This window comes from Thrips palmi, unplaced genomic scaffold (genome assembly GCF_012932325.1).
Source record: "Thrips palmi isolate BJ-2018 unplaced genomic scaffold, TpBJ-2018v1 HiC_scaffold_4, whole genome shotgun sequence".
Lineage (NCBI taxonomy): Eukaryota > Metazoa > Arthropoda > Insecta > Thysanoptera > Thripidae > Thrips > Thrips palmi.
Genome location: NW_023144631.1, coordinates 13,335,479 through 13,356,613, shown reverse-complemented (window position 1 = coordinate 13,356,613; position 21,135 = coordinate 13,335,479). Strand labels below are relative to the sequence as shown.

The 21,135-nt window shown below is 43.3% G+C and overlaps 1 protein-coding gene across 1 annotated transcript; it reads left to right on the top strand.

Annotated features, from left to right (window-relative positions):
- Positions 1–450: 450 nt before the first annotated feature.
- Positions 451–20,436, top strand: LOC117649467. The gene is made up of 10 exons (XM_034392307.1): positions 451–537; positions 2,705–2,895; positions 6,175–6,233; positions 7,038–7,205; positions 12,228–12,402; positions 13,165–14,073; positions 14,544–14,663; positions 16,101–16,274; positions 17,895–18,029; positions 19,044–20,436. Exons 2-10 carry the CDS (start codon positions 2,752–2,754, stop codon positions 19,911–19,913), a joined length of 2,754 nt encoding a protein of 917 aa, XP_034248198.1. The 5' UTR covers positions 451–537; positions 2,705–2,751; the 3' UTR covers positions 19,914–20,436.
- The last annotated feature ends 699 nt before the right edge of the window (positions 20,437–21,135 follow it).

Below are 21,135 nucleotides of genomic sequence, written 5' to 3'. Positions count from 1 at the left end.
CACGCTTAACACCTATTGTCACCAAATTTGAAACATCAAAGTTACATTTCCGGTGAACCTTTGTGTTCTTTGAATTACCCCGGCTTTCTGGCAAAGTTATCGTAGCTACGCATCCTTTCATCACAGGAATTCTAAGAACAAAGTCCGGGTCAAGGTCCCTACAGAAGTTCCACAACTACAAAGCCCGGGTTAACACTCTAAATGTCTTCACGAAGAAATTTCCCATAATACGAAGGAAATGGCGCAAGCATAATATGAAGGTGGTATTTCTGTGTATCTTAAAATGAAGAAGCTAAAAAGATTCGTATTACGAAGGAATATTGCTTCGTATTATGCTTGCGCCGAATTCACTGTAACATACGGATAACGTAGGTAAAATTCAATCTAAGACATTTAAAGTGAATGTAACATGTTGGAAATTAAATACGTTTCTTGCCCTTTCAAAGTAATTTAAGGGCCATGTGAAACTGCTAAACACTAATGAAGTGACAAGTTCTCAAAATTTCAGTCTAGTCTTTGATTCGACTAAAGGAGAAGGTATGCGAAGTCAAATCGGTCACATCATTGCCGGTAGCTGTCCTTCATGCCCCGCTCACTCACCGACGACTTGTAACCTGACAGTTAAAAAGGTTCCTCTTGCTATACGATTCGACTTTGTTGTGGGGGAACAAGCTGTTCCGAATTCAACGATGAATGCTCTCAAGGTGGTCGTTGTTTCATGAGTTGATTACCTGTGACGGCCTGTAGCAGAGGGAAGGGTAACCTTATCGGATTCTAGCGAAGCCCACCCGGTTCAAATTGTATGGATGCCGTCGGATAACGCGGTTTGACAAACTCTCAGTGCATGAGTCTAACCTTGACGAACCCTGATCGGGGCCAAGCTACGACTCCGTTGAAGTCCTTCAACCTCCCCACCAGTTTAAAGTACGCAACTGTGTACAGTGACTAGAAACGGTAGTCCAATACTTGGACTCAGAAGTGAAAATAAACGTCTGCGTCGGGTGAATCGTAGTTCTGCAAGAAAATGTTGATCAGCACGTGTGGTTAGGGATACCTGACCTGCGTAACGCCGCGGTACGTACCCTTAAAACCGTACGAAGTATTTTGAGCATACGTACGCACAAACTGATTTACTTTATTATACGAAGAAATAGTTCGTAAATTACAAAGTATTTTCTTTGTAAGCTTATGTATGCTCAAAATACTTAGTTCTAACAAATTACTTTGCTTTGTAAGGCTTGAAATAAATTGTAAGGTTTTCTCAGTGCGCCGTTTGCAACACATGGCGACCTTAATGATACGCGGCGTTCCGCAGGTCACATACCGTACGCTGGTGCTATGTGAAACACTTTCGGGGTAAATTCAGGCATATGCAACCTTTAGAATAATGTATGTGGTGGTATTTGATTGCCCTTCCATCTGAACACTTCACGTTGTAAAGTGGTATCATCAAGAAAAATGCATGTTCATCAGTGGTAGCCTTCTTACTAACTAATCTGCTGGTTGACGCCGTCTCAACCTAGCCCTAAATTGTCTATTTAAATCATAGCTCACTGTACCCCTATGAAAGCACACCGCACCGCAATTAATAGACGTCCCTTACAGAGGTTGGACAGCCGTTAGTACTGGAGCGCGATTTAGGAAGCATCAGCTAACTTTCTTCAGCTCCTTTGCCACCATTTAATGGCTCGGCCACTTCGACTTTCGGTTTCGATCGTCTCACTTACCTCCCAGCCAGAAATGCTTCATCGAGTCAACGTCGATTCGACGTCGAAACCATCGATAGCCCGTCGATGGCCTGCTAGTCGATGATTCGATGTCATTTCGACTTTCGCGGGGAATTACCCAAACGCCAAGGAGGCTATAATAGTTTAGTACTAAATAGATAAAAACCGAAAAAATCGATCAGTTGTCGCATGAAAGTAAGTTTCTAAGGATCAACGTCGAATCGACGTCGATTCGATCGGGTACTTTGTTTACATCAAGGCAACGATATTTCGACGCAATATCGACTTTGTACAAAAATCAATTCACATTGCTCAAAGCATAGAAATATTTGTAGCGTGGTCGTAGTGTGTTAAAAAAACGTGCCATTTCATGGTCCATTTAGAGTTTAGTTTCTGCGTTTTAAAACGCACAAGTGAACATATTTGTTGTCATCGTGCGCCGCGTTTCGAATTAGCCAAACTTATAGCCCGACCAACGTCAGCGAGCAGACGACAGCAACGGCTGCACCTGTAGGGATCAGTTGTCTTCTTCCAGAGAGCAAGTCTCGCAGCGCAACGGTTAGCGTCGAGGGCTGCCGTGCGGGAGGCAGTGGGTTCGAAACCCGCCTGAGTGCGAGGTCCGAGCGCGTTTCTCGCTACGTCACCGTCGCCTCTACTCCACCACAGTTGCCAGGAGCGACAATATTTTGAAAATTGCCGCCGCCCTGAAAATTTACGTCGAGGTCGATAATACGTCGATATGAGGACCATATACTGGTCGAATCGACCAAGCAAATCGACATTCGATCGATCAACCCTTTCGACGTCGAATCGACGTTGCTTCGATGAAGCATTTCTGGCTGGGCCTCAGAGCTCAGAGAGCGTATATCGTCTGGAGGATCTTCTTTCAACGTAACAGAAACCGCGTCTGATTGATGCAGGCTTCACCAATGGTCCAGATGTTTTCACCGCTGCGTTCTTTTCGTTACATATGTCAGTCTCAGCGGCTGGATCGGCGCGAGGTTCTGCTGCCACTGACGGTGCGATGGCTGCAGAGTGCTGCCTCTGCGGACTGGCCTTCCCACTGGACCGCACGGCGGGAGTGCTGGCTTGCGGCCACACTGCTTGCTTGCCTTGCAAGGAGGACTTTTCTCGACGCTCCGAGACGCGCTGCCCACAGTGCTGCAAGGTAACTTCACCAGATTATAGTGTAACAGTATATACCGTGTCATTGACGTCGTTCTTCATGCGCTCTCAGCTCGTTCCTGACTATTTGCTCATTTTGTCAGCACTGATGCAAGTAATTTGTGCAACCATCATACGTTATTTTTCGGTTTTAAAGAAAAGAAATATTAAATAATGTAAGGGAGGGTGGGGCACCATGACCACTGGGGCACCATGACCACCCCCCTCGCTCTCGGGAACTACTTTGCCGACGGCAACCGGTCGACCGGACTTTCGAGAGAATAGAATTCTAACTATTTTCAGCCAGAGCCCTACCTTCTAGCTTCAAGGGTACGACCATAGCACCTCGCCAAAATTTTTGTTACAGCGTTTTGGCTAAATTGGGCGTTTTTCAAATCTGGGATATTTTTTCTCACTCTCACATTTGAGAAGATAGGTTCGATGTCTTAGGTTTTTCTCAAAATGTCGGCTCTTCGGCAAAATATCCAACATCACATTTAATTCTAAGTAGTTGTTTGCTTGCTCGGGGAGCCTTAGAGTCGTAAACTGCACTGTGGGGCACCATGACCACTTTTTAGTGGGGCACCATGACCACACATATTTGAGTGTTTTTTCTCATATTTTAGCCTGATAATGATTTATTTTCGTCGAAAATTTGCTTTTTGCTTCTGAAAATGTATAAAGGTTGAATAATTGCTGCAGAATAGATAGTTTTATCACAAATTTGTGATAATTTGTGAATCACCAAGATGTTTAAGAATGGTTCTGAAACTGAGACTTGAAATGGTAGTTTCTTGCACTAAATGAGCTCCAAACCGCAAAAGTTGGCCGCGAAGGCGATCCGTGGCTACTTTGCACCAAGATGGCTCTGGCATTATGAAAAACAGCATTTAATTCACTTGTTTGCAGTGTAGTAACCGCGATAATTTTCTTAAAATTTACCAAATTGAAATCTGCATACAAATTTGGACTCGTCTTAGCAAGACAAACATAAAATGTTAACACATGTCATAGCTTTGGATGTGAAATTTGAAAGCCTTAGAGCGTTAACTGTTTTAAACCGTCCATTTCAAGGCATCTTAGAACGTTTGATACTTCGAAGGTTTTTACAGTGTTTTTTAGTTTAGTTGACTGGCCTGATGGTAATGACAGCGATATAAAAAATTTTCAATGAGAATACTGGTAGAAAGTACACTTTTTTGGGCCAAAAAATTACTATGGTCATGGTGCCCCACGGGGTGGTCATGGTGCCCCATAGGTGGGGCACCATGACCACTTTGCGTTTTATTTTTCCCAAAATGTTTTGTGAGCCTGCCGTGCATTGCAGACAAGTTCCAATGGGTGGAAGAGGTCCTTGGAGGTCCAAAGAATCCCCTCATGCTAGAAACTTAACTGTTCGAACCACACGGTGGAGTAGAGGGAGGCACAAAAAAAAAGTGGTCATGGTGCCCCACCCTCCCTTACGGACAATGTGGTTTTGTACATAGTTTTACATAGGAAATTAGTGATACGTACTTAGAAAATTCTAAGTATTATTGTTGCTTATACGGATACGTAGAAGGCAGTAACGTGCTGTGAGTGTGGCAACATCCCTGCTTCAGGATGACGCTTTGTTTCTCCTTTTTTCTTCGTTATATGGAGCCTTGTTCCAGTTGTTTTAGCCCATTTCTGTGAATATTGAATTATGTTGACAAATTCAAGCTATTAAATAGGAGAGAACTGATGCATTGAAAAGTTGGCTTCTTTTTAGGAGTTCCGACGAAGGAGGACCCCTATTGTTTTTGACGGCTCAGATTCTTTTCCTTCCGCCGACGCAAATCGAAAAATGGATCCCGCCAAGTTACTCGTTATCATAATCAAATAAAAATTCCTAAAAATTTCGAAAATTTATCGTGAGAATTTAACGTTAACGACTAAAACATAAATTTGCAACAATCAAGCACCCTTATCCGTTCACATTTTCCAGAAACGTTTCAAAGAAAAAATGTGCCACTCCTCAAAACTAAACCTCCTGCCTCATCAAAGTGACAAGAAATCGTCTGTGTTCTGAGAAAATGGTTAAAACATTTAAAAAAAGTCTCCATGGCAACGACACGGTGCCATCGCACCAACTGTCAAAATTTAAAGTCGCTGATAAAAAAATCAAAACGCCGTGAAATTTGAAAATGCCAATGCTAACGCATTGCACGGTGTTCCGACATTGGAACATCTTTGAAGTCTGTCAGTAAAAAGTTCGTAGCAGCAGAAAAGACGCAATAAATTAATTTTCGGGGGTTGGCAACAATTTTCTCGGCGTCTGCGCCCTTTCGAAAATCACGAGGCTGAAAAAACGAGTAGGCGCGCATTGAAACTGCCCCTCTATTGTTGCTGAGGTTGGATTGTTTCGCTTGCTTTTAAAGGCTGCGGTTCTCTTGTGATGTTTTCCTCAATTCTGTAACCAGCACGATGGTTGGTTTGACAAACTTTATAAACTCAGGAGGGGTGGTTTCGGAACGCGGATGACTTTCGTTTGACGAACATGAGCACTGTAAATCGCGAGATCGCGAGATGGACTGATATGGTCATTGTGTTAACTGAATCAGGTTTGGGGATGTAAAAATACCGGTAGGATTCAAAGTTACGTAAATAACGGTAAAATTAACGTAATAAACGTTTAGACTTCAAATTGATTCCCACAACCGGAACACCGTGCAATGCGTTAGCATTGGAGTTTTTATTTTCTAATCCAATGGTCGGACGTCGGCTGGAACATTGTTTCAATTCCCGAAGGGAAACAAAACCTGTGTTCAGGGTCATGTCGATCCAAATCATTCTCTTTCGTTTCTGTACTGAGACACTTGTATCAGCCGGCTCCGGAGCACTAAAATCTGTTTCACAAGGATCGTACTGAGCGTTTTCTTCGTACTGCAAACTAAAAGCTTGGTTTTTTGTCAGCGCAGCGAAGGTACGGTAGTAACCTATGGTGAAGAGGTCTCAGTAACTCATGACAAGTTTCTTCAGATTACGAACAAGTTTCTGTTTTATGACAGATTTGTTCCGTAAATTACTGAGAATCAGCATGGTCTTATGACTGCTCGGCATTTCTCAGTGGATAATTGGGAGTGCAAATAGTAATTTGTTTCAGTGTAAATTTGTTGACGTTGGAAATTTGACTCATCCGATTGCTTAATAGAGGATTCTTTGCACGCTGAAACTTGTTAAAGAGCTCGCTAGGCGTTCTCGGGGTGTTGTTTCGTTGAGCTCAGTTTCTCTATTACATTAAGCGATATTCTTTCTTTTGCAGAAAATTCGACTGGATTCTGGAGACAATGACGCAGGTGCCATCCAGGAACACGCCATTACGTATGTATAGACCCCTCGTAAAACAATGCACCCGGGAGCGTGGCTGGGGATCTGGGAACATGACGTCACGTTTGTTTAAACGCGAATCGAGTCACATTCGTTTGAATATTATGTCTCGTCTAAACGTGAATCCGGCCACGTCCAGGCCTGGTACCAGCCGACTCGCGTTCAAACAAATGTGACTCAGCCTTGAAACAAACTGAGGCGTAATATCACCCTGTTTTTTGAACGCAATCAATTAACGCCTGTCTGGAAGTGCAGATTCAAGACAATCCGAACGGTCAATGCGGATTTAGATCCATCCTAACTGCAGAGGTGCCCATGAGCCTGAAGTATCTTCACTGCAACTCAGTGAAGTATACCTCTGTTATACCATGCCAAAGGGGAAATTTCAGTGTGCACAATGAATTTCAGGAGAATTTCGATGAATTTCAGACTAAAACTGCAGAATTTCGTGAAGAATTACGACAAATTTTAATAAATTTTGATGAATATCAATGAATTTTGGTAAATTTTACGTGCCTGATGAATTTTGGTGTTCATATTTGGCTGCAGTTATTTTCCCTTGACCATGCCCACGTCACAATATAAAGCTGAAAATTTTTACTGAGCCTTCGACTGAATTGACACCTGACCGGATTCTCTTGGATCAGCTCTGGCGGTTAGGATTGTCTTGGATCTGCTCTGGTGAGCGTGACATCACGTTGAAACGAATGTTATGAAATGTCACGTTCCTTTGACGCTCTCCGATCGATGCGTTTTCAGTGCTTTCTTTCATGCTTGTCTGTGTTTGATCCCGGACAGCCCTTGGTGCCTGGAGTGTGACTCTCCGCCCACCCCTAGCTGCCTCCGCGACCACACCTTTTGCAACGTAGGCCGGTTGGTGCTTGAAGCCGTGACGCACGCTGACGCTCTGCACGACGCGGTGGCCGTGGAACTGCAGCGCGCCGCGCATGGAGTGGAGACCTTAAGGTTGGCGCCATACCTCGGATCAAACCGCGATCCCAACCGAAGAATCTTCAGTGGTCTTCGGAACTCTTTTCGGCATAATCGTTCAGTGACAGTGAATTTAATTATATAGTCATAACTGATATTTTGGATGATTTCACCTTGATTGAGGTATTCTCTTCAACCCAAATTTGTGTGAGAAATACCCCAGGATTTTTTCACTCAAATTTAGCCCGGGTGGTGCAGATTTAGCCCGGGAAGTGCAGATTTGACTGAGTGCAGACTACAGTCTAAAACTGCAGTTCAGAAACGGCAGTTTTAAAAGTACTTTTAATGTAGTTTAACTCTGTAGATCAAAACGTAGTATAGAGGGCGGTATCACGACGTTTCACCTAAACTTTTTCACCGAAACCCACATTGCCGAAAGTTTTAAAGTCAAAACAATAATGTCCAAATTTTTTCTTCCGAAATCAAGTTTTAGGGGATGTTTCATCGAAAATTATATTTAAGGGCGTAGGCGGCATGTTCTCGCCAATTGGCAAGGGCACTTTTTATTTCGTCCAAATCTGACCACATTTACTGGCATTTCAAAACCCGATAGCGAGATATCGCTAAACGGACCTCGGATACGGATCGGACTTGATTTCAACATTGGGAGGAAGTTCTTCCGACGTTCGTATCAATAATATATTTGACTTTTTAAGGGGAGGTTCTACTGAAAATATTGCATTTTTCAAATTGAGCCCCAATGTAAAAATTTGTTGCAGATGTGTAGTAATATATAGTTAATAGTCAAACATGAAATTTAGAGCCCAATACCTCCCTCCAAATCCAGTCGAAGAGGTTTTTTCAGCCTATTGTAGCAATATCTTAAAACATTCTCCTACGCAAAGCATTTTAACGTTAACTGATGTTCTGGACATTTTTCACTTCTTTGGCTCATACGCAATAAAGCGTGGCATCACCAAGACATGGGAACCATCCAATTTATTTTGGCGTTGCTTTTCAGAAAAAAAGACACCAAAATATCAGAAATTTTAACATTTTCTTGAAATTTTATTGATATGCTGTCTTCAAAACACAGCTTATGGTTTTGTAATGGTCCCAGTATCTTGCAAATGCCACGGTTTATCAATTATGAACCAAAGAAGTGAAAAATGCCCAGAACATCAGTTTACGTTGGAATACTTTGCGTAGGAGAATTTTTCAAGTTACGACTAGAAATAGCAGAAAATTCCTCTTCGACTGGGTTGGGGGCTAGGTATTGCTCTCAAAACTTCAAATTTAACTATTTACTATGAAATACTTTAAATTTACAATGAATATTGATAATGGGACTCAATTTGAAGAAAGTAAGATTTTCAGTAGAACCTCCCCTTAAGACAGTCAAAAAATTGCCACTCAGAGATGCCACTCAGAGAAAGCCACTCAGGATACATCATTCAGAAACGGTCACTCAGGAAAAATCACTCAGAGGTGCACGAAAATGACTCAGGATTTGTCACTCAGACAATTTTCAGAGTGAATTTCCCTGAGAGACTTCCTGAATGAATTTACACTCGTGTTAATGCCCTTCCGAAAGGCATTAACAATTCACGCCACTCCAGGGGCATAAATCTTTTACGCCCTGAAAGGGCATAATTTTAATGCCTTTGTTTCACCAGTGGGCGGCTGGCGTCTCTACAATGAAACACTGGACAAAGCACTTTTTGTGCGGGGAAACATTTTTAGGTCACATGACAAATTTTAATTTTCGGCAAAAAATACTTAGGCATCCCGGTTTTGGGCGAAAATGTTTAGGTGAACCGTCGTAGAACCTAGAGGGCATTTTCAACAGCAGTACAGGTATAGTTTAATTGCAGTCTCACGTGCAGTTCTTAAATGCAGTTCTAACTCCACTGTAGTCAGAACTTAAATTGTACTTCCGTTTGCAAAAAGCAAGCACACTTCGGGTGTGTAATTAAATTGTTGTTTGACTACAATTTTGGTTGCCCTTTTTTGCAGTTTTGTAAGCAACTTCATAGTTCAGCCAAATCAGTGTTCTATTTTGTCCTAATTCCCTCAAAAACCCTCAGCACCCTCAAAAACATCAGAAAGAATGGAACAACTCGAATAAAAAGAATGTTCAAAATACACCCTTCTGGGATTTGAACCCGGGTCCAAACTTCTCCGATTCGCTTGAAACTGGCACCGTTGGTTTTGTCTCGTCGCCCCGATTCCAAAAATACCCCTACATGCCCTCCTAGCTGTATCCGTTGCCGAAATCCTCCTCGACCCCATGTAGACCATGATGCACCTGCAGCAGCGCCCCCGAGGCTCGGATCGGATTTGCTGCCACCGGGCGGTTTTTAGGATCACCCAAGGAGGCTGCATACCAAATTTGGTCAAGATCGGACCACGGAAAGTCCTAGGACGGACGGACGGACGGACGGACAGCAGGGATCATACTATATGCCCGTCCCTCCGTCATTTTTTTACAAAAAATAAACGGGACGGGACTTCCCGTGGTCCGATCTTGATCAAATTTGGTATGCAGCCTCCTTGGGTGACCCTAAGAACTGCCCGGTGGCAGCAAATCCGATCCGAGCCCCGGGGGCGCTGCTGCAGGTGCATCATGGTCTACATGGGGTCGAGGAGGATTTCGGCAACGGATACAGCTAGCAGGGCATGTAGGGGTATTTTTGGAATCGGGGTGACAAGACAAAACCAATGGTGCCAATTTCAAGCAAATCGGAGAAGTTTGGACCCGGGTTCAAATCCCAGTGGTGTATATTTTGAACATTCTTTTTATTCGAGTGTTCGCATTGTTTCTGATGCTTTTGAGGGTGCTGATGACGAAAACTACATTTATTTTAACCCCAGACTCAGGTTTAATTCCCGTCAGGGTCAAACATAGGCGAAATTTGTACGTTTCTTAATGTACGGGACAGGCCAAAGTTGACGATGAATATCGCTACTTTTTCTGTTATTTTTTACAAAAAATAAACGGGACGGGCCAAAAAGTAGGTTCTTGTATAACCCTTACCCAAATTCGGGTGGTAAAGAATACCTCTCGGTAAATAATGGTATCAATCAAGACTCTTTTATTCTTGGTGTTGCCAGAACTAAAAAAGAGTTAGCCAAAAAAGTGTTCGCATTTCAAAGAAATTTCTTTACACACTGCAAAGATAGGGTCATTGTAATCCAAACAAGTTCGTCACAAGTGTATGAAGAATTTTTTGTGCAAGTATCTGTATTAAGGCCAGGGACAGGTGAAAAAATGATCTCAGAAACTGCTGGTCCAAAACTTCTTATTTTCTGTCAAAATCTTACTCTTGATGATAAACTATTTCACCCAAAATCCCATCCCATAATATCAAGCGGTTCCTGAGATACAGGCTTTTTTATAATTTTTTAAGTGTTTGTTAAAAAATTCCTGTGCGTTTCCCATTTTGGGTTATTGACCTGACCGACATATTTTTTTGTTCGTCTAAGTCCAAAGAACAAACGCAAGTGACAGATTTTAGTTTCCGGCACTGATAGCAAAATACCAACTTTTCAATTTTGATATTTTTCAAAAACCAAAGATTTTCCCTCTTTTTGTAAAAACCGATATCCAAAAACATACTTCTGGGTGGAATATACAAAAACTGTCACTTGCGTTTCCTCGCAATAGCCTACTGAGTCAGTGGAAAAAATATCATTGACGACACTTCAAACTGTATGCGCACAGGACCATTCAAATGTTAAAAAAATGTCTTCGGAGAAAAGGGCGTTTAAAGTTTGGTGACAGATTTTAATGGATTTTCAGCCAAAAAAATCTCCTTGCGCATACTATTTTGTCGTAAAAGGTTGACCTGGATATTTTTCACTTCTTCGATTCATTTTTAAAAGATCCCAGCATGCACAACTGAAAATGTCCATTACATTATCATTGGCAAGCTTCTAAAGCATGCATTTCACTTAAATTGATCAACAATGTACAAAATAGACAAGTTTTAGTGACTTCTTAGATGAAAAAAGCATGTGATTACTAATATAATGGAAATTTTGAACTAGGCATGCTGGAATCTTTTTAAAATGAATCGAAGAAGTGCAAAATGTGAAGATAAGCCTTTTACGTCAAAATAGTATGCGCAAGAGGATTGTTCAAGATACGGCTAAATAAAGCCAAAACAGTCCAAAAAAGACAATTCGACTGGGTTCAAGACCTAGCATATGCCTTCAAAAATCAAATCTTAGTCTCTTTGAAGTATGATTTCATATTCCCAACAAATTATGACAGTGGGGTTCATTTTGAAAATGGCAAGATTTTCGCTAGAACTCCCCCCCCCCTCCCCCCTTGATGGCAAAACGGACAATTTTTCTAAAGTGTCGTAAATGCAGGAGTGTGCGAAAAGATGTATTTTAAGCACTTCCAGGTCCCGGATAGTCGAAGTCCCGACAGATCCTGAAAGAGGAAGGTCCAAAGGACCATTTTCCAGCCAGAACTCATTTCATTCAATTTCACCGAACTTCTTCATTTTTTCACCTGTCCCTGGCCTTAAGTGTTTCGCAGATTTGTAAAGAAATTTCTTTTTAAGTCTGCGTACCCCGTTCTTTGTAGATTTGCAAGGAAATTTCTTTGTAAATTTAGAGGAATATTTTCTATTTTTTTTCGCACGAAGCCTTTGACAATCCCACAGAAGGACTTCAATTTTAAGATACTGAGTTATACATTTGTACCATATCATTTGTTTGTCTAAACGACTGATAATATTTTACCTATGACATTGGCTTCTAGGATATGAAGAAATTTATTTGAAGCTGCAAAGGAATTCATACGTAACTGCGAATTGTTTTATTTGAAGAATAAGTTTGTATAATGCAAATAAATTTGTTCAAAAATTAATTTTTGTTGCTAAACTTCTTATGTAACCTTGCCAAGAAATTTCTTTGCATTGCAAGGAGAAAAATTCTCTGCTGTGCAAACAACTTGTGTTTTCTTTGAAACTTCGCGTAAATTCTTTTCAAGGTTTGTTCAATTGAGCTACGTGAGAATTTTTGTTGTGAACATTTTTCTCTTAGGACCTGGACCAACGCTGCGGCAGGCCGCGAGGACTTGCTGGCGGTGCGTGCGCGGTCGGCCTGCGTGAACCGCATCCGTGATGTCCTGCAGAAAGCTGTCGAGCAGATCTTCGAGGAGGTCCATCGGTGTCAACCCGAAAGCAAGGACGGCCCTCGGGAAGAAACGGTGAAAATGGTCTCTCTCTCTCTCTCTCTCTCTCTCTCTCTCTCTCTCTCTCTCTCTCTCTCTCTCTTAATTACGTACATTGTGTGAGGAAAGGGGGGGGGAGAAGCCGTAGAACAAAGCTATCAAAATTATAGCTTAACATCGCTTAAATCATGTACACCCTTCGATGAGGGTAAATTAGTTTGTGCTCAAGGAATGGACGTGAATTAGTTAACTTCTTTAAGGCACATTATGCCCTTACGAAAGACATTGCATTATTACGCCCTTCAAGGGCGGGAAAGAACCTTGCGATAAGTACGCGTTCGCATTTCAAAACCATATGGTTTGCAGCTTGCGAAGAGTTTACAAAATTTGTGAATAATGTGCGGTTTCTCGCACATAAGTCGTAGGCCAAGTTCAGTTGTGCCAAAAACTATTACGTCTCGTTCAAATCTGTACACTCTTAAAAACCTTGCGAACCGATGTGTTTGACAGCTTGCGAGGAATCTGACTTGTTCGCAATGTGGAAAACGCATACGTTGTGTAAATCAGTAGTTCGCAACATGCGAACAACCTGTTTGTGTCGCGAACACTTGCAAACATGTTGTTCGCCAAATAGCGAACTACCAGTTCGCAATACAACCAATTCAATCTCTTCACAAGCTGCAAATCAAGTATGATTTGTAATGCGAACACATTCTTCGCAAGGTTTAGAGAGTGTACAGTGCACTGATTTTTCGTATGCAAGATCTGGCCGTAATGGATATTGTCACAAATGTTTCGCTTGCCCAGGAACGCAGAGAGCCTCAAGATGCCCGAGGTGAAATGACTCGCGACGATCTCGAAGCGGATGCCCAGAACGACGCGCTGGGACCAGGTGTTGTTTTCGCCGGCGTTCTCAAGCAGGAGCTTGACCAGCAGGACGAGCCCGACGACGATACTTCGCACCTCGGTGATCACACCTACAGTGCAGGAGTACATGTCATGTCGACTCATAGCGTTGACATGAACATGGACGTCAGTCTCCATGGGATTTGTCAGCGAGGGACTTACATCGACAACGCCGCAGTCTCAGAGATCACGCTGCCGTACGCTGCTGTAGATTTGGAAAATGTAGAGGTCAATGTAATGTCGCAGCATGATTCAGAGATGGAGACGGATATCGACACCGACGGGATTCATGAAATGTCCCTCCATGAGGCTGACATGGACAAGGCCAGTAATGAAACGACCCTCCATGAGGCTGACTTGGTCAAGGCCAGTAATGAAACGACCCTCCATGAGGCTGACATGGACAAGGCCAGTAATAAAATGACCCTCCATGAGGCTGACATGGACAAGGCCAGTCATGAAATGTCCCTCCATGGGGCTGACATAGACAACGCCAGCCGTCTGAAGATCTCGGACGAAAGCGATGACACCCATTTGATACGCTTGGGTGTGAACAGCTCGGACGACGTCAGCGTCAATGAGATCCCACATGAAAATGCTGGCATTAGCATGACCACCGCGTGGCCGGACAAAGAGGCTCTTCATGGAGATGACGTCAGAGACCGTGAGATTTGGCATCGAGGTCATGCCGACATGGACACTGGGAATGCGGAGACCAATGAAGTCCCTGCTCATGGCCGTCACGTGAACAGAGGCAACACCGAGGACCATGGAATCTCCACTCCCGGTTCCCGTGAAGACAAGTCCAGGGTTTGTGTGTGTCCCTTACTTTTTCTAGTGACCGTAGCCGAAACCTATTCAATGTGTTGAGGCCGAGTTTGAGTTTGAGCCACGTTATTCAACGTGTTCTTAAGAATTTATTTAACTGAAATTTCTGACGGTTTAAATTTTTTACTGAAATTGCACCACAACCGATCGCATTGGAAAGTGATCAAAATCCCTTCATTTTATGACGATGCTCTCGGTAACAACTCACCTCAAATTCTTGTAGACGTTTTTAATGCACAGTTATGAATATTTCATGCATAAATATGCGTGCACAGTTGCGTAAACACGTACAATTTATGCGGGAAGATGCATAACATGTGTACACAATGATGCATAATATTATGCACGACCTACTTACGCATCTGTGAATACATTATTATGCAAAACTATGCATATCCACAAGAGTTTCGTGTGCAAGGTTTGTTGATTGTTCAATCTTGCGTCTGTTACAGCACCCTGATCAGCTCTGTTCAGACCAGCCGCAGAGAGAGAGTTTTAGTGACGGCAGCGTCGAAATTCTGGGCACAGACCTGCGGGCCGAAACAGAAGATCCAACGCAATCCGGGATTGAGGTGAGAGGCTCCTGCGCACTTCAAAAGGTCATGAAACACGAAACTCTGTAGAAATCTTGATCGGTAAAGCACGCTACGGTTGCTTCTCGTAAGTCAAAATTATTTTTTGGTGTTACCCATCTGGACCAAACTCTTACCATGTTACCAGATAATTTGGAGGAATCACATTAGCCTTTTTATCGCTGCTAATTGCTCTACCAAGTCAAGTGTCTACATACCATGCATCAGTTTGAAGCATGCATGTAAGTACACTCCACCTGGAATCAACCTGGCATGTACTATCCACGCTGGGCTGGAGTATGCTTGCTTGCTTAAGTCCCGTACCTTTTGCATAGAGCAACAGTGTGCTTGCAGGTACACGCTACCTTGCCTGTACTTGGGAAGCATATGTGCTCCATCATGGAGTGTACTTGCAGGCATGCTTCAACCTGAAGTTGTGTTTGAACTTCAGGTTGAAGCATACTTCAGGTTGAAGCATGCCTGCAAGTACACTCCATGGTGCCTGGACTTGCACAGCGGGAACGTGTCATCACGTTGTAACGAATGTGAATAGTGTCACGGTCCTCTGAGCGTTGTGTCTCAAGCGTTTGGTGGAGTCAACCACACTCTCAGCCGTTTACTGACTATTTCTCATCAGCAGACGTATTTATGTAAGCAACCATAATACTTAGTATCAAGTTCTTAAATACTTAAAAGTTTCTTTATAATTTACTAAGAACACTGGAAAAATTAAAGCGTAACTCTATGCTTGAGTCAAGCATAAAGTTATGCTTGAAGACGTTACGCTTGAAATCAAGCATAGGCTAGAAGTTCCCCCATGCATTTAGATAGGGGAAATCTTGGCGGATGAGCCTGTTACGCTTGATTTCAAGCGTAAACTGATTACGCTTGAAAACAGTGGTTATACTACGCTTTAGTTTTACCAGTGTATAAGTTTCATACACTCTACAAACGCAAGTGTCGATACAGCATGCTTCAGGTTGAGGCATGCCTACAAGTACACTCCACCTGGAGCCGACCTGAACTCTCAGCCTTTTACTGACTTTTTCTCATTAGCTTACGCATTTCTGTAAGCAACCATAATACTTAGTATTTTTTGTCAGTATTACTTAGCAATTGCTAATTACTGTGCTGATATTACCGTTTTCACTGGTAAAACTAAAGCGTAGTATTACCCACTGTTTTCAAGCGTAATCAGTTTACGCTTGAAATCAAGCGTAACAGGCTCATCCGCCAAGATTTCCCCTATCTAAATGCATGGGGGAACTTCTAGCCTATGCTTGATTTCAAGCGTAACGTCTTCAAGCATAACTTTATGCTTGACTCAAGCATAGAGTTACGCTTTAGTTTTACCAGTGCACGCTTCAAGGAAGGCGTAACGTTCTGCTTCAGTTTTACCTTGTTAGCGGTGTGTTGATTTCCCTCCCCCGCCCGCAGCACACCCAGGACGGCCGTTGCTGGCTCGAGTCTCTACCGGAAAGCGTGCTGGGCGCGGTGCTGGCCTACGTGCCGACCACGCAGCTGCTGTCGCTGCGTCTGCTGGGCCGCCGCTGGAGCAACCGGGTGATGGCCAAGGCCGTGTGGCGCCACCGCCGCCTCTCCATCCCGACGGTACATTGAAAGGCCCACACTCTAAGTGTCTTCCAATGAAATTTCAGAATTGTTACTCTTATGTGTTTCAATGAATTCGGCGCAAGCACAAAGCATAATACGAAGCCCTGTTTCATTGTGATACGAATCTTCTTAGCATTTTCATTGTAAGATACACTCTCAGCACGTTATTGACTTTTTGCTCATTTTGTCAGTACTTATGCACGTAATTTGTGCAACCATAATACGTACTTTTCCTTTTTTTTAAAGAACTACTTAGGAAACATTTAATAATGTACTGAGAATTTTGTTTTGCACATAATTTTACAAAGGATGTTGGTCATACTTAAAAAATACCATGTACTATTACTGTTTAAACGAATACGTAATTAATGAGGAAAAAGTCAGTAACGTGCTGAGAGTGTAAAAAGAAAACCCTTCGCAATACGAAGATAAACCACCTTCGTACACTGGTAAAACTAAAGCGTAGTATTACCCACTGTTTTCAAGCGTAATCAGTTTACGCTTGAAATCAAGCGTAACAGGCTCATCCGTCAAGATTTCCCCTATCTAAATGCATGGGGAAATTTCTAGCCTATGCTTGATTTCAAGCGTAACGTCTTCAAGCATAACTTTATGCTTGGCTCAAGCATTGAGTTACGCTTTAGTTTTACCAGTGTATATGGTGGCGCCATTTCCTTCGTATTATGGGAAATTTCTTCGTAAGACATTTAGAGTGCATCACGTTTCTCGATAGAAAACGCCAGCATATGAATCTGATTTTGGTGGTCGCAGAAATAACACAGGTGTTCTCAGATACAGTGAAGGAGGAACACATGTCGTGAGATGACTTTCCTAAACTGACCAAATGAACATTTATGTGGAGAAACGGATTTGTGTGGACAAAACAAACAAAAATGTCAGCACATTCCATGACATGGATGATAAAGTATTCGAACTTCATAAGTGGTAAATTACCCTTTGGGTGCAAAATACGTCGATTTTTGACACTTAGAAGTTCAAATGCTTCCTCATTTCACACTTTGGCTCTGGCTTGGTGGTTGGTAGGAAACCATTTCTGAAAGTAGATAGTATGTGGCTAATTTTAGAAATTCCCCTACTTTATCTCGTAGCCTTGACTGTTTCTGAGGGCGCTCGTGTCACTTCTGGGTGGAAGCACCAGAGATTCAATTCTAGTCTGAATTCTGGTCTATTTTAACGGGTTGAGGCTCACAGACTTTATATTTACTGCTAGAAAAAAAAACCACTTCAAACCCACAAAAATTCCTGTCAGTTTTATAATCACCAGCATGACGAGTGCACACTGGTAAAACTAAAGCGTAACTCTATGCTTGAGCCAAGCATAAAGTTATGCTTGAAGACGTTACGCTTGAAATCAAGCATAGGCTAGAAATTCCCCCATGCATTTAGATAGGGGAAATCTTGGCGGATGAGCCTGTTACGCTTGATTTCAAGCGTGAACTGATTACGCTTAAAAACAGTGGGTAATACTACGCTTTAGTTTTACCAGTGCAGTCCAGGCCTCGTTGTGGGTTTCACAACTCTCGTTGTACTTTCTACAGTCCCCGTGGTACTCAAGTTGTACAGTTTTTGTTGAATTATTCACACTTTTTATTGCAGTGTGTGCAGGACACGGTTCCCCTGGCGGCCATCCTGCGGCTGGCGCCCGCCCTCGACAGGCTGGTGCTCAAGATGGCCTACCCGCCCCTCAGGGGACTCGTCGGCCTCGAGGCGCTCGCAGAAGGGCGCTGCGAGGTAGGGAACACCGAGACCTGTATGCACACTGGGGAAACAAAGGCAAAAGTTTCAAATGATTCACGTCCCTGGAACGGCCCAAGGGGATGAAACTTTCAAGTAGGCTTTAAGGGGAGGTTCTGGTGAAAATCTTGCCATTTTCCAAATGGATCCCACTGTCATAATTCGTTCGGAATATAAAATCTTTCTTCGAGGAGACTTAAATTTGACGTTTGAACCCAGTTGAAGAGTCTTTTTGAGCCTATTTTGGCTGTATCTTAAAAAATCTCCTTGCGCATACTATTTTGTGGTAAAAGGTTGACCTTGACATTCTTCACTTCTTCGATTCATTTTCAAAAGATTCCGGCATGCATAGCTCAAAATTTCCATTACAGTTTTAATTGTAAGCTTTTTAAGCTGAAAAGTCCCTAAAATTTGACTATTTTGTACCTTTTTTATCAATTATAGTGAAATGCTTGGTTAGAAAGCTTGCAAATAAAAGCGTAATTTAGATTTTGAGTTGTGCATGCTGGCATCTTTTAAAAATGAATCAAAGAAGTGAAAAATGTCAAGGCCAACCTTTTACGACAAAATAGTATGCGCAAGAAGATTTGTAAAGTTAAAGCCTAAATAGGAGAAAAAGGACTGCGACTGGCACATGGGACTGGCACAGTTTTAATAATTGCTTGGTAAGACATCAAATTTTTAACTAATTTTCACAGAGGGACCCATTTAGGAAAAATAGCACTTTCACCAGAACCTCCCCTTAAAATAATCCCAGAAAGTTGAAACTTTGCTTAGTTATTGGGTTCATCATGGTGAGTTTCCAGAACAAAATTCAATGAAAATCCAAAATGTTGAACGGCCTCTGAGAAAAGTGACACTGTAGTGTCTTTTAAAAGGTTTTCTCAGTGCAAATTCGTGCATATTAAAACGCAGGCACGGTCTTGTACAGAGCTTATGCACTTAGATCCGCAAAGCACGTAATGTACTGTGTACCTACAATTTGGGCATATTTTTGTGTTCTTTATGCAGATTCGTTCCCTGCACCTGACGTTTGTGGCCAGCAGTGTGTCCAACAAGATGATACAGCGCGCACTGGGCAGGCGTTGTTTCAGTCTTCAAGCACTCTCCATCACCATCACTCGCTGTTGCAGCACTAGTGACCTCGCACCTGTGTTGAGAGGCATAGACCAGCTCCGGGGGCTTAGAACCCTAAAGGTGAACTTCGACTCGCCCACTCGGGGGTTTTCGTTCGAGTTGCTTCGCCTGGAGAACTTCATTTTGGTCCATCCTTATCGCTTCAGCACTGACACCGCCAGGAGCATCATCATGTCCTCCAAGGACACCCTCCGCGAGGTCAAACTGGAACGCTGCGAACCCTTCTCGCGGGTGCTGCAGCACTGCACCAGGCTGGACACACTCTCCGTGGCCTCCTGCACCGGCCTGGCCGAGGTGCTCCCGCGGCTCCCTGCGATCCAGTGGGTCAGGATCGCCGACCTCTTCCGCAAGTCAGCGGTGGCGTGGCTGAGGTGGACGCAGTCCGAAGGGCCGACGTCGGTCAAGACGCACGTCAATGTGCCCCTGCTCTCCGAGGACCACTTCGCGGGCCTGCTCGACCTGGGAGGCGTGCTGGGCGGTGTCCACAGTATGGCGGTGCGTCCGTCCGCGCCCCTCTGCGTGCGGCCGGCGCTCGTGGAGAGGCTCCTGGCGGCGCTGCCCGCCGTGGAGAGCCTCGTGCTGGACGTGGCCACGGACTACGAGGCGGTGCTGCGAGGCTGGTCTGCCGCCACGGTGCCCGCGCTGGAAGAGCTCTCGATCCGCGTGGAAGAACCGTCCGCAAGGTCCTTCGTGGTGCGGGAACTCAACATCATGCGGCCGTCCCTCGAGCTGTGCTTCATTTAGGGACGGCGACCTCTACTCGCTTCAATGAAGTGACCTCACTCCAAATCCCAAGGCGGTACTCCAGTTTCTGTTTTGGCGATACAATTCGACAACAAGGGTCATACAGGAAGTCTTACCTCCAAAGAGGCGATTTACAAAATTGTCGCCGAAATATTCAGAGTTTTACTGATGAGTTTTGCCATATATGGCAATATATAATTATAATTTGGCATTCACTCTGTTTTGCCTCTTTGAAGAGAAGATTTTGTGTATGGCCTTCTGTTGGCGAAACACGATTGTGTCGCCATAAACGGTACCAAAAGTATCGTCTTTAGATTTTGAGGTCTGTTCTGCGGCGAAGGAATTGCCTTAAGATTTGGAGTAATGTTCTGCGGCGTTCGGCAGTCCTTTCATTCTTTCGCCAACAGTCCTTTGATCACCGGTGGCTGACTTGCAGTTGTAGACCCCTTAACAATCTTATTTGTTTCTATGCTTTTGTAAATATCTTCACCAGCGTTATTCTTAGTGTTGCGTTGAGAGAAAAACGTGGTGCATTAAGATTATTATAATTGAACCACTTATTTTCTTTCATTCTAAACCTAAAATGTCATTACACACTAAATGTCATGGGACTTTTTTTGTCCCACGGTTTATGCAATTTTAAGCACATCCGGTGGTGATGCAATTTTGTGTCCGCCAGGCGGGACAAATTGTCTAGTGAAAGTACAAGTTGCAGCTGGCGCCGGACGAAATGTGTCACCAGACGGGAACAAAATTGTATCAGCGTCGGATGTGCTTAAAATTGCATAAACCGTGGGACAAAAAAAGTCCCATGACATTTAGTGTGTATGATGGCGAACCTGTTGCATTTCATTGGTCGTGACACGGTTCGAGAATTATAATTGCGGACTCAGACCCTTACACTCAAGGGCACAGGATGTGAACTCTATCATAGTTTTTTTTTTTAACAAAATTGGTTATGCGCGTGAAACGCACGAACCAGGGGGAGGCAACGCCCTACATCATCTTTCTTGACGCCATGTTCGACCCCCCCCCTCCTCCCTCCACATTAATTTACTTCGACTAGATTTAAAGTACTAAGTCCAGTAGAGCTAAGCTGTTTTGTTATTACGATAATATATGAATTGAGGAAGTGTTTAGGCCAGGTTCCAACTCAAAGACTCTAAAACTTTCCAAGATTAACGTCTTGAAAATATAAGTAGGCACTTTTCTTGTAGCGTTT